We start from the raw sequence: 13966 nt of genomic DNA on the forward strand, positions 1-13966 counted from the left end.
GAAAAGTGATATTTTCATTGCAGTGAACATAACACTTGATATTTCACTGCAGTGAACATGACACTTGATATGTGCGAAAATACGACAAACCAATCGGAGTGTGCGTATGATTTCAAGTTTTTCGTCAAAGAATCCCTCAGAAATAATTTTTCATTTAAATTTACAAATGTCTTGCATCTAGAAGTATATCCAGGACACAGTTAAATATGTTCAATCATACTGTATAATTCCGCATGTCCAGATGTGCTTTAAATTGCATCTGAAATATATATAATATATGGGGAAATATATGTGAACCATTACACAACGAGTTTACAATTGTTTTAGGTATGCCCGTTTGCGCTAAGACGGAACCCGGTCGCAAAAATGTCCATGAGAGGGGCACGAGTCGCCATTCGGCTTGTCCCGGAATAACACGAGTTGGTCACGAATGGTTGGCTATAACTGTTTCAACATGCAATTTGTTCCATTCATACCCGACAGTACATGCTGTATTTTCTAATCGTACGGTATCCTTTACATTATCTATGGAATATAAGATTACAGGCATACTATCAACGCTGTTGACTACTGATATTTTGTTTTTGTAGCAGAAAAGTTCAACTGATTATGAAATAATCGATCACACAACATCCTTGTTAAAAAATGTAAGTAAAAGAACCACCACTGTCTCCGACACCACGACATTGAGGTTTTACAATCTAAATATTTAGGAAAAGTTCAAAAGTCAATTTCCGAATGTATTAACCCAACTATCACTTGAATATCTGCTATTCAAAAGTCAGGGGGACATCTGGATACATTTGTATCACTTCATTATGTACAGAAACAGGAGGCTGATTTCCACAGTCGACTCGGGCGTTAAAGTCCCTGTATAACTCAATATGGCAGTCTGCAATATAGCTTTGTTGTCACACATCCATTGCTCTAAGCGTTCTAATGTTGGTGGGGTAGCCTTATGGTTAAAGCGTTCGCTCGTCATGCCGAAGACGAGGGTTCTAATCCCCATATACATACAGTGTGTGAACCACATTTCTGGTGTCCTCTGTCGTGATATTTCTTAAATATTACTAAAAGCGGTGTAAAACCATACTCACTCACTCACTCACAATACGTTCTTATAACACATAGGTTACCTTATAACACTATAATATGTTGACCTATAAGGTGGATCATATGCTACTGTCAGTCGATTTTTATCTGTATCTACACACAAAGTTAAAAAGAATCCAGCTCTCATACAGTATACAGATTAAAAAACACCGTGCGGGTGAATCAATTCACCATTGACCTGCGCTTTCAGCTTCAACGCGCCTCTTCAGGTACTGGGCGGTCGGGTAGCCTAGTGGTAAAAGCGTTCGCTTGTCACGCCGAAGACCCGGGTTCGATTCCCGACTTGGGTACAATGCGTGAAGCCCATTTCTGGTGTCCCCCGCAGTGATATTGTTGGAATATTGCTAAAAGCGGCGTAAAACCATACTCACTCACTCTTCAGGTACTGATACTATCCGTCAGGATCCGACTATTTCTACAGCTCGTGCTCATAAAGGAAAAAAAAGCAGGTGTACTTGAAGCGCCATTGCCCAAGTTCGAGATGCACGCACTGCTAAATATAATCGCCTGCAGTCACCTGACTGCCAATCCTAATCCGGATTGTAACCACGTGATCAAAACTCGATGATGATGATGTTTATCGACAGCAAAATGGATATTTCCTGAAAAACGCACTTTGAAAAATATTGTCATCACTGATATTCCTTATAGCCGGAATGGTTTGTTTTCACTTTGTTAGTATTAACACACATGCAGCTGTCTTCGTTTATAAATAATTGCGATATTCAGTGGTTCTGTATCAAGTGGCGAGGACTATAGTGTAGAAGCAAAACGTCATTTAGCTTAGCGAAATGTATATCACGTTAATTAAATACTAGGTTCGATCAATATCAGAACTGCCTTGCTTGACAGCAGTATAAGCATCTATACCGGAATGTCGCCTTTACAGTAATTAAAGAAGTTGTTATGCATAAATTATGTCCAGTTTGTCCGAACAACGACGATGACCCGAAGACCCGGGTTCCAATCTCCACATGGGTACAATGTGTGAAACCCATTTCTGGTGTTCCCCGCCGTGTTATTGCTGGAATATTGCTAAAACCTTACTCACTCACCCTAGTCGTTGATGCTTTCCTTTGTAGCATACGCGTGCCATGTAAAGACATTTTTCGAAAAGGAGAAATGTTATAAATATTGTTACTACTCCTTACCTATTAGAACTGAAATAATGTGAGAAAAGATGCTTTACTATTCTTGCTTGAAATGGTCTTCTCGCGAATGTGCCGTTGCGTAAACATATGGTGTACAAAGTCAAGGACGAAAGTGAGGGAAGTTACTAAATGGCAATGATGAAAACTTTGATCGAACAGCAGACATTCAGTATTATTCAAGTCTGTTGTATACTGGGTCAGTTTGACTATGCTGCCCTATGATTTTGTTTATGACCAAAGTCATGTTACTGGCGAAAACCTCAACATGACACCTTGAAATACACAGGAAACAGGACCCGTGAAGATCCGGGGTAGAATAGGTCTTTAGCAACCCATGCTTGCTATAAAAGGCGACCATGCTTTTGAGAGGCGTCTAACGGGATCGGGTGGTCAGGCTCGCTGACTTGGTTGGTGCATGTCATCGATCCCAATTGCGTGGATCGATGCTCGTGATATCAATCACTGGATTAAGACTCGATTATTTACATACCGCTGTCATACAGCTGGAATATTGCTGAGTGCGGCGTTAAACAACAATCAATCAAACAAGCAATTTTAACTTGTTAACTCACTCCCTCACACGTGGTGACAATACGTCCTTGAGACACATACCTGGCCACTATTGTCTACGATGTGAATTGTGAACACGCGACGAATATAATGTGGACATATAGATAATTGTGGCCTTTTCTGTCATTTGATATTAGCAGAGTTTTTAAACAGAATCAGGCTGGCTGAACGTGTGGAATCCAGTTCATTGACGTTTGACTTGTCAGACAGCACAACAAACGGTAATTTATTACTTGCCCCTTGAAGATACCACAATTTTATAACAACAAGCTTGTATTACACAGTGTTTCATAGCAAAGCGCTGCTAATATACCGCGGGAACGAGTTTCACTGACAAATGTTGAATACTCACAACAGCCCTGGGTTTATTCAACGACATTACGTGTAGAGATGATAGATCGCTCAGAGCTCCAGATAAGCTTTTGGTGTTGTGGGTATTTTACCCATGCATTTTAAAATCATTGGGTATCAGTAATTCTACCTGCGTATTCAAATTTCTGTTACCCACTAGTTTTTACACATGTGGGTATTTAAGTTAAATATTTAAAAACACTATTCATCTAGTCCCTGCAAACTGGTGTCGTGTGGGTTCGAGAGCTTTATAGGACTCAAAAATACCACGATACTTCAACAAGAAAGTGTGATGGCAAATGATCATGATGTAACTGTCATCGTGGAGTTTGGCTAGGTTGACGGAGCGCCCCTTTATAATTTCAAAATAAGTTGCTGATTTGCTAATCGAATACGCAGGGTTACTTCACAATATTTTGATGATACGCACCAGTTTTATTTTTGTAGGTATCTGTAATATTCGTTGCGTATTTGATACGCTTGGATTATATTTTACTGTGTATTTCTGCATTTCTGATGCGTATTTCACGCAGATACGCAGCTTATCTGGAGCTCTGTCGCTGTGTTAAGAAATAAAGTTTGCTCTACCCCCATGTGTTGTGTAATATAGTGTAGTTTTGCCTTGAACTATAATAGTTAAAGCATGAGGGCGCTAATTATCTATGGAAAAGTATGCCGCCATCTTGAATGATGATAAAATAACCTTACGGCACATAAAATAATAATGGGCTATTTCTGTGATATCTCTCTGACGTGTCTCATAGAAATATTTCATCCACAAGTGTCTCTGTGTGTGGTGTCTTTTTGTTGTGTCTCTTTGCAACATATCATCCACACGTGTCTCTGTGTGTGATGTTTCTCTGTTGTGTCTCTTTGAAATATTTCATCCACCCGTGTCTTTCTGTGATGTCTACCTGTTGTGTCTATTTGCAATATTTCATCCACACGTGTCTTTCTGTGATGTCTCTCTTGTGTGCCTCACTGAAATATTTTATACACACGTACCTTTCTGTGATGTCTCTCTGTTGTGTCTCATTGAAATATTTCATTCACATGTGTCTCTCTGTGATGCCTCTCTGATGTGTCGCATTGAAATATTTCATCCAAACGTGTCTGTGTGTGTGGTGTCTCTATGATGTGTCTCACTGAAATATGTTATATACACACGTGTCTTTCTGTGATGTCTCTCTGATGTGTCTCACTGAGGTGTTTGTATTCATCGAGGTCTCTCTCTAAGGTGTCTGTCCGAGGCGTCTCAATGACCACTGTGTCTCTCCGAGGTGTATTGTAAACTATAGTTAAATGTCGCGTTGAACAACATACATTCACGTACACTCTTCGCATTACCACAACACTTGAAATTTGTATCTAGCGTAAATTCGAAGACACCGGAATAAGGATATATGTACAGAGCAGTGTACCCGAGTTTCGGAATAAATAAGTAATTTAGGTAACTGAAAATAAAGTGAGATTTTGTTCACATGCACCTTAAAACCTATACTCAGTATATGTGCAATAAAAGGGAACAAGAACTGACCTATATCTGCGATTGTAACGTGGCGTGTAGATCAAAGACGTTAGGAGCCAGCATTATTCAGAAATGGAGTATTTGAGTGATTTGCTTCATTCACGAAACCATTTAAGTTCTGTTCATAAGACACTGCAGTGGCTTCAAGGATAGACACACCCAGACCTCTCTAACATAATAGAAGGCACAATGCTATTATCACATAGTGTTAGCTTCTATTTTGTTACCTACTAATGACCACATTACCTGATGTGCTGATAATGATCCGCGTCATTCGAGAAGACATGGCAGTGCGCAATTCGAATAAAACTCGCGATCTCAGTTAAGAATACCTAGTAATCGATATAGCACCCAAGAAGTACAAATCATTTCTACGATATGATTGCGTTTGGTTACTATTTTTATGATTTACATTCATGTTTCGAGTAATATTTCTACTTTTTTTACCATTGTCTCAACAAAATCTAGCACTTATAATTGGCTGTTCCAAGTGCCTCCCTTACACGACAATGTTGACCGGCGTCAAGGTTTCTGTGAGGGATCCAATCCTAACGAAGATAGTCACAGATAGCATAATTATCTGTGTCCAGCAAACATGTATAAAAGAGGGTGTTGATTTGACGTTGAGAGAACACAAGTGGACAGCACGAACACGCTTTACATCAACATCACTGCAGACCTTTTTCCGCCATGAAGTTTTTCACCCAAGTGCTGTCGTTTCTTCTGTCAGTCCTGGTGGCTTCTCACGCCAACAACATAAACACGGTGAGTTGATCCCTTTTTCCTTAAATGGTGTCAGGGGTAAATGGTGGGCCAGTGGACAGACGCGTCGTAATCTGTTGTGCTTAGTTGCGTCCATTTGCTACTTGGATCCGTTTGATTCCCAGATTCGCTCCGATTATGAACCTTGGTCTCTCAGCGCAAAGTTATGCATTCATCAACATCATTATGATGTGTTGTCTGGTGTTCAATGCCGCACTCAGTAATATTCCAGTTGTATGACGATAGCCTGTAAATAAAACGACAAAATCATTTCCATAACCAATAGAAATCTCTGCATAAAGTAGAGTCAATAGTACGATTCCGACTATATCATGAGCATGTGTTTATGAATCACTATCAAATAGTGATGATACCAGGTGTTCGCAAAAAGGTGAGTCTATCCTGCCCCACCGGTGACACCCGTCACAAACACATGCAAATGCACGTCAATACTGAAAAAACACGGGAGCATATGGTACAATTCAAAATAGGGAATTGCATAGGGCATAATCTAGCCTGGACCGGTGATCCGGTGGTCAATATTGTTGAACCAAGAACCACGCCCCCTGGGTACGATGAAACTCAATCAACCAAGTCACCGAGCCTGACCACCCATCCCTTCGGCCACTTCTTACGACCAGCATACGTTGCTTGGACCAATTCTAACACGGAATTCCACGAAAATATTATCAAGACGAACTCTTCCACGTCCCTGCTTCAAATAACTGAAGAAATTGTCAGGGTGCACCGAAGAGCAAATATTACGGTTTCAAATGGTGACATCGTGATCTTATTGGCATCCACTTTTATAAACAGCTTATCAACTTTGTCCGTCAGAGGTTTTTGAGTCGGCCATGTTGAACATGCTCGGGTTTAGGAGGGAAAAGGAAAATATGTTGAACTTTGTACCATTTTCTATCTACGTAATCACAACTAGGCGGTTAGGTAGCCTTGTGGTTAAAGGGTTCGCTCGTCACGCGTCACACCCCGTATCGATTCCCCTCGTGGGTAGAATGTGTGGAGCCCATTTCTCGTGTCCCCGCCGTGAAATTGCTGGAATATTGCTAAAGGCGGCCTAAAATGCGGGTATCGTTTAAAGTTACAAATAGCGAATTCACGCCAGTGTTTACTCAAGTAGCTTATCAATATGCTGCTCATGCTTCTCATTTGGACATAAACAATCAACAGATACACAATTATTACGGAATAAAAATACAGAAATAATGTAAACAGGACATTCCATTGTTAGAATGAAAACAATCAACTATCAGCAAACTTAACTTTGAATCTAAACTGCCGAGCAAAATAAATAACCATGATAAGTGAGTAGTTAGTGAGTTGGGTATAACGCCGCGTTGACAGTATTCCACATATATCACGGCGTGTCAGCCTACTGTGGGAGGAAAGCCCGAAGTGATGCAGGTCTTAGACGTTTACCACTTCGGTTAAACCCACGAGCTCCTGTGCGGTGCTGACAAACCTAGAAACAACCGGGGCGAACCGGGATTCGAATCCACAATCATAGGTTTCTGGCATGCCCAAGGGACGCAAATCTGCAGAGTGAATCGCGGCGCCTTAGACGACTAGGCCACCCGTGCCCCCGATGAGTGAGTTAATAAACGTAACATATGAACTTGACCAACATGGGACTGTTTGTAATATATTTGTACCTCTCCTTGGCGCTTTGTAAACTGCTGAAAATGGCCAGATGTCCACAACGTATGTTAAGAGAATTATGTATGGTGGAGGTATAATGTATAACAATAAGACCGAAGTTGCTCCAGTCCACATTCAGTACCTGACATACATGACCTTTATTTAAGACTCAACAATGGTATGAATACTTTAGTTACATGATGTATCCCAATGGCTGAGCATCACCCATTCTAGCTGTTCTGTATCACACACGACCGTTCACCGTCAGTACTGCCAATTGTTGTAGTGCGTACTTTCTGGTGTGAGTTGTCAGAGTAGACAATAGAAACAGATCGATTGTTCCTGGTATAATCTTGCATTGTATTAAGTAACTGAAAAGCAGTATACACCCATGTTTCATGGTGGTTTAAAATGAAACAAACAAGAAATTGTTATTCGATGGTAATGTATTTGATCCGGGTACCATAGTTAGGTTTTGTACCTAAAGGATGCAGTGTTTCGGCGACTGTTTTCAGCCTAGTATCGTTTAGATAACTTACGGATTGGGTCAAATTCTGTTTTCAAGCGTCTATTTCTTTTGACCAGCAATTTGACTGAAAAAGGTTAAGTTTTTTCGAATAAAATATAAAGTAACTCGAACTGTATCTGTGTGAAGATCTTTGTGATTCTGATCTCGCAGCAGCAACAGCAACAGCTATTTACAACAGCAGACGACCCGTGAAGATCAGGGTTAGAATTCTTCAGAAACCCATGCTTGTCATAAGAGACGACTAACGGGATCAGGTGGTCAGGCTCGCTGACTTGGGTTGATGCATGTCGTCGTGTCCCAATTGCGTGGATCGATGCTCATGATATCAATCACTGGATTGTCTTGTCCAGACTCGATTATTTACAGACCGACGTCATATAGCTGGAATATTGCTGAGTGCGGCGTTAAACAACAAAGCAACCAACCAACCAACCAACATCACCTTCGCTGTTTTATATAATACAAGACCTGTCAGCGTCATTACTGCCAATCAAATACTATTTCTTTTGTGCGTTAGCGAGCTCCACGTCACAGTGGTGAAGAAAATAGAAGCAGATGCGGAATCATATCGATTGTTCCTGGTACAATCTCCTGTTGTATTAGGTAATCGGGAGCGAAGTCGTAACATGTACACTTATGGACAAGACCATTTTTGTGTTAACTATCGTCTCTTTTGCACCGAGTGTCAGCTTTGCGTGAAGGGCGGTGGTGTAGTCCAGTGGTTACAGTATTTGCCTGTCATGATCACATGATGCGCGGGTTCGATTCCCTAATGGGTACAATGTTCGAAAATCATTTCTGTGTCCCCCGCCCTGATATTGCTATTACTAATTGCTGTAAAGCCACCCCCGCTCTCTCACGCTTTAATGAAAAGACAGTCAGAGATAATAGTAAACTTAATATTTGCTGAATTATTCAAGCTTCCTTATATGGCCATTTAAAAAAATACGTAGAAATAAAATACTTTGAAGTAAATCGGTTCAATGACGACTGGGGTAAAAAAGAAGTTATAACAACATGACCCCTACGATGTTTGAAATGTATAAATGTGTAAACGGCAGGGCAAAAGAAAGTATACGCTTGAAATTCAGATTAAGTAACCCCACTAGACTGAAAACAGTTGCCGAAACACCGTAAGCTCATAGTCCAAAACACCACAGCGTTTCCTATATCAAATACACCACCATCAATTAACCATTTCTTGTTTGTGTCATTATCAGCCGCTATCAAACATGGGGGTATAATGCCCGGCAGTTTCCAATAATCCAGGGACCCGTGAAGATTCCGGGGTAGAATAGGTCTTCAGCAACCCATGCTTGCCGCATAAGGCGACTGTGCTTGTCGAAAGAGGCGACTAACGGGATCGGGTGGTCAGCCTCGCTGACTTGGTTGATGCATGTCATTGATCCCAATTGCGTACGTCCATGCTCATGATGTCAGTCACTGGATTATTTACAGTCCTCCGTCATGCAGCTAGAATATTGCTGAATGTGGCGATATATATATATATTATTATACCATTCGATGCTCATGATGATAATCACTGGATTGTCTGGTCAAGACTCGATTATTTACAGACCGCCGTCATATAGCTGGAATACTGCCTTAAACAACCAACCAACCAACCAACCAATAATCCAGGGTCTATTCATTGCAGGTGTTGGGGCTGTCCCAGGCGGTGAGCCCCCGTCAGTGTGGAGCGAGTACCCCGTGTATGTGGGCTGTGTGCAGGTGGAGGGCAGCTTTGAGGGTGGACGAGACCTTCTGTAACTTTCTGGACTATGAGTAAGTATATGTCGGTGCGTGCAGGCATGGAGTGAGTGAGTGAGTATGGTTTTACGCCGCTTTTAGCAATATTCCGGCAATATCACGGCGGGTGACACCAGAAATGGGCTTCACACATTGTACCCATGTCGGGAATCGAACCCGTGTCTTCGGCGTGACGAGCGAACGCTTTAACCACTAGGCTACCCGACCGCCCCTGCAGGCATGGACATCATCGTAGAAATAACAACAAAATAATATGTATATATGACACGTTTTATGGATAGCAACTTCAATTATTCTTTGTCACGACGTTTCAGAGCGACTTGCTCCTTCACCAGGTGAATGTTTAGTAAGCGTGAAGTACTTCTGACGTCGTGATAAAGAATAAAAGAAGTTGGCTCCATCAGAAAATATTCATGTATTCATGTTCTTAACTTCTACATGCCTATCAAAGACAACAAAATAGAGAGAAAATAAATACTTGTTATCAATTTATAACATTCTAGTCATCTATTTCGACTTCGAACGACTTATTCTGCCCCGATCCATCTGCAGATCCGAGTTAGAATAGGTCTACGATCAGCCACCCATGCTTGTCGTAAGAGGTGACTAACAGGATCGGGTGGTCTGGTTCGCTGACTTGGTTGATGCATGTCATCGTATCCCAATTGCGTACGTCCATGCTCATGATGTCAATCACTGGATTATTTACAGTCCTCCGTCATGCAGCTAGAATATTGCTGAATGTGGCGATATATATATATATTATTATACCATTCACGTGTGTTAGAAAAGAAATCATAGAACACTTACCACAACTGCTGAAGAAAGTTGCTTTAGTGGGGTGAGTGTGGAATATAATTTCAGTACTATCACGGAAGAAAGACAGACATAACGCAGGTACTAAGACGCTCGTCACCTTTTGCAGTCCCACGAATACGGAAACCGTGCTTACAATTCCACAAACATAATCAGGGCGAGTCTGGATTCGAACCCACATCACGTGTTCCTGGACGCAACACACAGCCAACTCCGGTGTTTTAGACGACTGGACACCCGTGCCTCCTTTCTGGTCTTAAATTGGGAGCGAAAAAATATTTGAATACAGATAGAATTTTGCTGGTTTATGTTAATGTTTGAGACCCATGAATCCAACCCGTGATCATATTTTACAGTTTTGTTAAAAGGAATACTTGTCATTGATACTACTCAAAAGAAAATAAAGAACACCCTTGATCCCACGTTTTACAACCCTGTACAATACCACGTGGACAAGCATCTAAGGGGATACTGTTTCCAATAAAAACAAACAATATACCTATAATTATCATATATAGACAACCATCACTCAAGACCGCCTGAAGAAATCCAACAGAAAGGGCTAAACATTTTGCCAATAAAATAGATAATTTCTCATGGTATCCATATTTCCACAAAATTCAAAATCCTTTACATGTATATTATTGAGGTATTCGTTGGATGCTGTATAATTGAATTCTGTATCTTAGATTGGGTTGTCTGTACCTATTGTTTGTAATTATTTTTCAGTGGCATTCCCTCGTGTATATTCCATTTGCACTGATCTTAACACTGTAATGGATATACATGTATAAGATCATACTTTTATTTTGATTTGGCAGGAGTACTAAGTCTTTTTTTTAACAACCAAGATCCTTCATCTCACGATACGTGACGTCACTACATGGTAAATTAGGGTTTCAAGTAGTTTTCATGACAGTTACATATTTTTTCATAGTTAACCCGTGTTTAACGCCGTTATTAATAAACGCCAAGTCATCTAAGAACCGTTACTCCCCACTCCACCAACACCCTTGCTGTCACGACATTTCCGTTAAATAATGACTCTCGTGGAGCTGTGAGGAGCTAATTATGTGCATATTGTACAAACACTCTAATACCACGCATCCAGCGTTGAGTAATGAAATGGCGACACCCCCATGCGTTGACCATGAGACAAACTTCCCGGAGGCAATGCTAAGTGACAAGCAGAAGCACAAGGATTCATGAAAGGGAAAGATATTAGCAGAAACAAAAGTAGGATAATGAATTTTCGGTTTGGAGATATTAACAATCTGTATTTCCACCCAGGATATCTAAGAGTTTTTATCATGCTGAGTATAATTTCAGCCCGGAGCCAAATTGGAACAGAATCCATTATTTTGGACTTGGTCGTGTTCGTTGCCCTTTCATCAAAGTGATTAGAATCGCTGTGTGAATGAGGATAAGCTAGCTTTATCTCTAATAGTTTGGGTTCAATACTCGGTCAGTATACTCCCTCTTAATGAGGTATATATAGATGAAACACGATCAAAAGTACGTCGGACATTATAGTGAACATTTACTTGTATTTTTGCTGTATTTTTCTGTTGTTTCAAAAAAGCTGAACCGACAGGAAACTGTATATATTTATTCTGACCAGGAATCCAAACGATAGTGTAGGGGTACTCTGTATTAGCGGTATGTTCCACTCTTCACGTGTACATGAAATGACTGGGCATGCCATGATATACCTTGAATACATGAGGGTTCCGTTATTATCTCTCTACAACATTATACGTTTTCGAGGGATAACATGATGGCGTTGCTCTTCAATACTGACACAGATTCATGTCGGCGCGAAACATGGCGGACGATGATTGACGGCACTTCCATGAATCTAAAAATTATAAAAATGTTTTTTTCTCTTTTTCAAATTAATTGAAATTAATGTTCTGGAAGAAGTTACATACATGACATTTATTGTTACAAATTTACAAATCTGAAAATGTGTTGTCAAAACATGGTGTGTGCATATTTCTTTTCTTTGCGTGGAAGTGAAGCATTTGACAATGGTGATTTCAAAATGCATTTCAAACAAATACATTTCTGTAATTTGCTTTCATTTCAGCTGTCAGTGCCGCGAAGGGACGTCCTGTCAGCAGACTGGCAACATAAAACCAGGTCCCAGTAACTACCTCACCTACTCCTTCTACTGCCTTCCCAACGAATCCGGAAATCAGAATTAAGCGCGTGCCTACGGGTAAAGGGATGCAACTCCAAACGCTATTTTGTGTCGCCATCTTGTAATACGACGCCATATATATTTGTTTCGATTCGAACAATTTTGTCAGAGAACCATTCACACAAGATCATTTATACCCACGACTTTTTTTATGAGTGAGTTAAACTTGTCACCGCATCGGCAATATTGGAACCATTTTTCGTTGCCTTCTTTACAGATTGTAGTCATCGTCACACTTTTTGCAGGTTGACATTTGTCTTATTTCAAGGAGTATATTCAACGGCATCAGTGATGATTTGTGATATTTTTTTATGACGATTGTGACAGGTACACCAATACTTCAGTGATACTGGATTTGATTTGATTGCAAAATTCATATTTTACCCGTTGAAATTTATCTTCTTTAACAAACATCTTAATTTTGGAAAGAGCAATATCTGCGTGGAATGTCAAATTATCTTTGCAGTAAAAACTTAAACTGTTACAATAAGCGGTTTAACCATTTATGTTTATAAATGATATCGGAGATCTCACGTGTTAAATAGGACTAGTTGACACGTGCATATAATGGCTGACGAATGCACATGGTTGGGATAAAATAAATACTTATTCTGATTTCTTTTGAGTTTTGTATTCTTTCTATTCGTGGTACAGCTGTGGAGGGAGTTTCGTTCCCGAGATCCGCTCTTTAAATGATCGTAGCGCTAAGGTAATCGTTACTGCCATACTTGAACATAGACTGTGCCCTTCGATCGCTTTGTGAATACGGGCCCGGTCGTGAGGTATTGTTATCGTGCCTTACAGAATTTGAGGATCAATGATGTTTTGATAAATTTCCATATACCCTTCTACACTGTACAAGTGACAACCTACATTGTAAAATAGGTCTTCAGTAACCCATGGTTGCCGTTAGGGGCGACTCTGCTTGTTGTAAGATCCGACTAAAGGAATCGGGTGAACAGGCTCGCTGACTTGGTTGATGCATGTCATCGTATCCCAATTGCGTATATCGATTTTCATGTCAATCACTGGATTGTCTGGTCCAGACTCGATTTTTAACAGACCGCCATCATAAAGCTGGAATATTGCTGAGTGTGGCGCTAAACAACAAACAAACCAACCAACAGAATGGTGACAAGGTTCGATGAAACGTATTTGTTGGTTTGTTGTTTAACGGTCCAATGGTCCACATACATGGCGGCGGTCTGTAAATAATCGAGTCTGGGTCAGTCTGATCACCCGATTCCGTTAGTCGCCTCTTACGACAAGCATGGGTTGCACACGAACACGTTACAACTGGTAACATATACCCTGCGATATTCGCACGTGGAGCTTAAATAAGGTTCAAACTCACTCACTCAAATGATGACTTGGTTGATGATCGTATCCCAATTGCGTAGATCGATGCTCATGATGACAATTACTGGATTGTCTGCCTTAGATTCGAAGATTTACAGACCGCCATCATATCGCTGGAATATTGAGGGGTGCGGCGTAAAACAATAAACACACAAACA

General features: G+C 40.6%; 1 protein-coding gene across 1 annotated transcript; it reads left to right on the plus strand.

Annotated features, from left to right (window-relative positions):
- The first annotated feature begins 5355 nt into the window (after positions 1 to 5355).
- LOC139471797 (uncharacterized) lies at positions 5356 to 13038 on the plus strand. Its single transcript, XM_071254288.1, has 3 exons — positions 5356 to 5478; positions 9318 to 9445; positions 12336 to 13038. Exons 1-3 carry the CDS (start codon positions 5404 to 5406, stop codon positions 12451 to 12453), a joined length of 321 nt encoding a protein of 106 aa, XP_071110389.1. The 5' UTR covers positions 5356 to 5403; the 3' UTR covers positions 12454 to 13038.
- The last annotated feature ends 928 nt before the right edge of the window (positions 13039 to 13966 follow it).

The sequence above is a fragment of the Haliotis cracherodii genome, unplaced genomic scaffold (genome assembly GCF_022045235.1).
Source record: "Haliotis cracherodii isolate W230 unplaced genomic scaffold, xgHalCrac1.p SCAF_23, whole genome shotgun sequence".
In the NCBI taxonomy this organism is placed as follows: Eukaryota; Metazoa; Mollusca; class Gastropoda; order Lepetellida; family Haliotidae; genus Haliotis; species Haliotis cracherodii.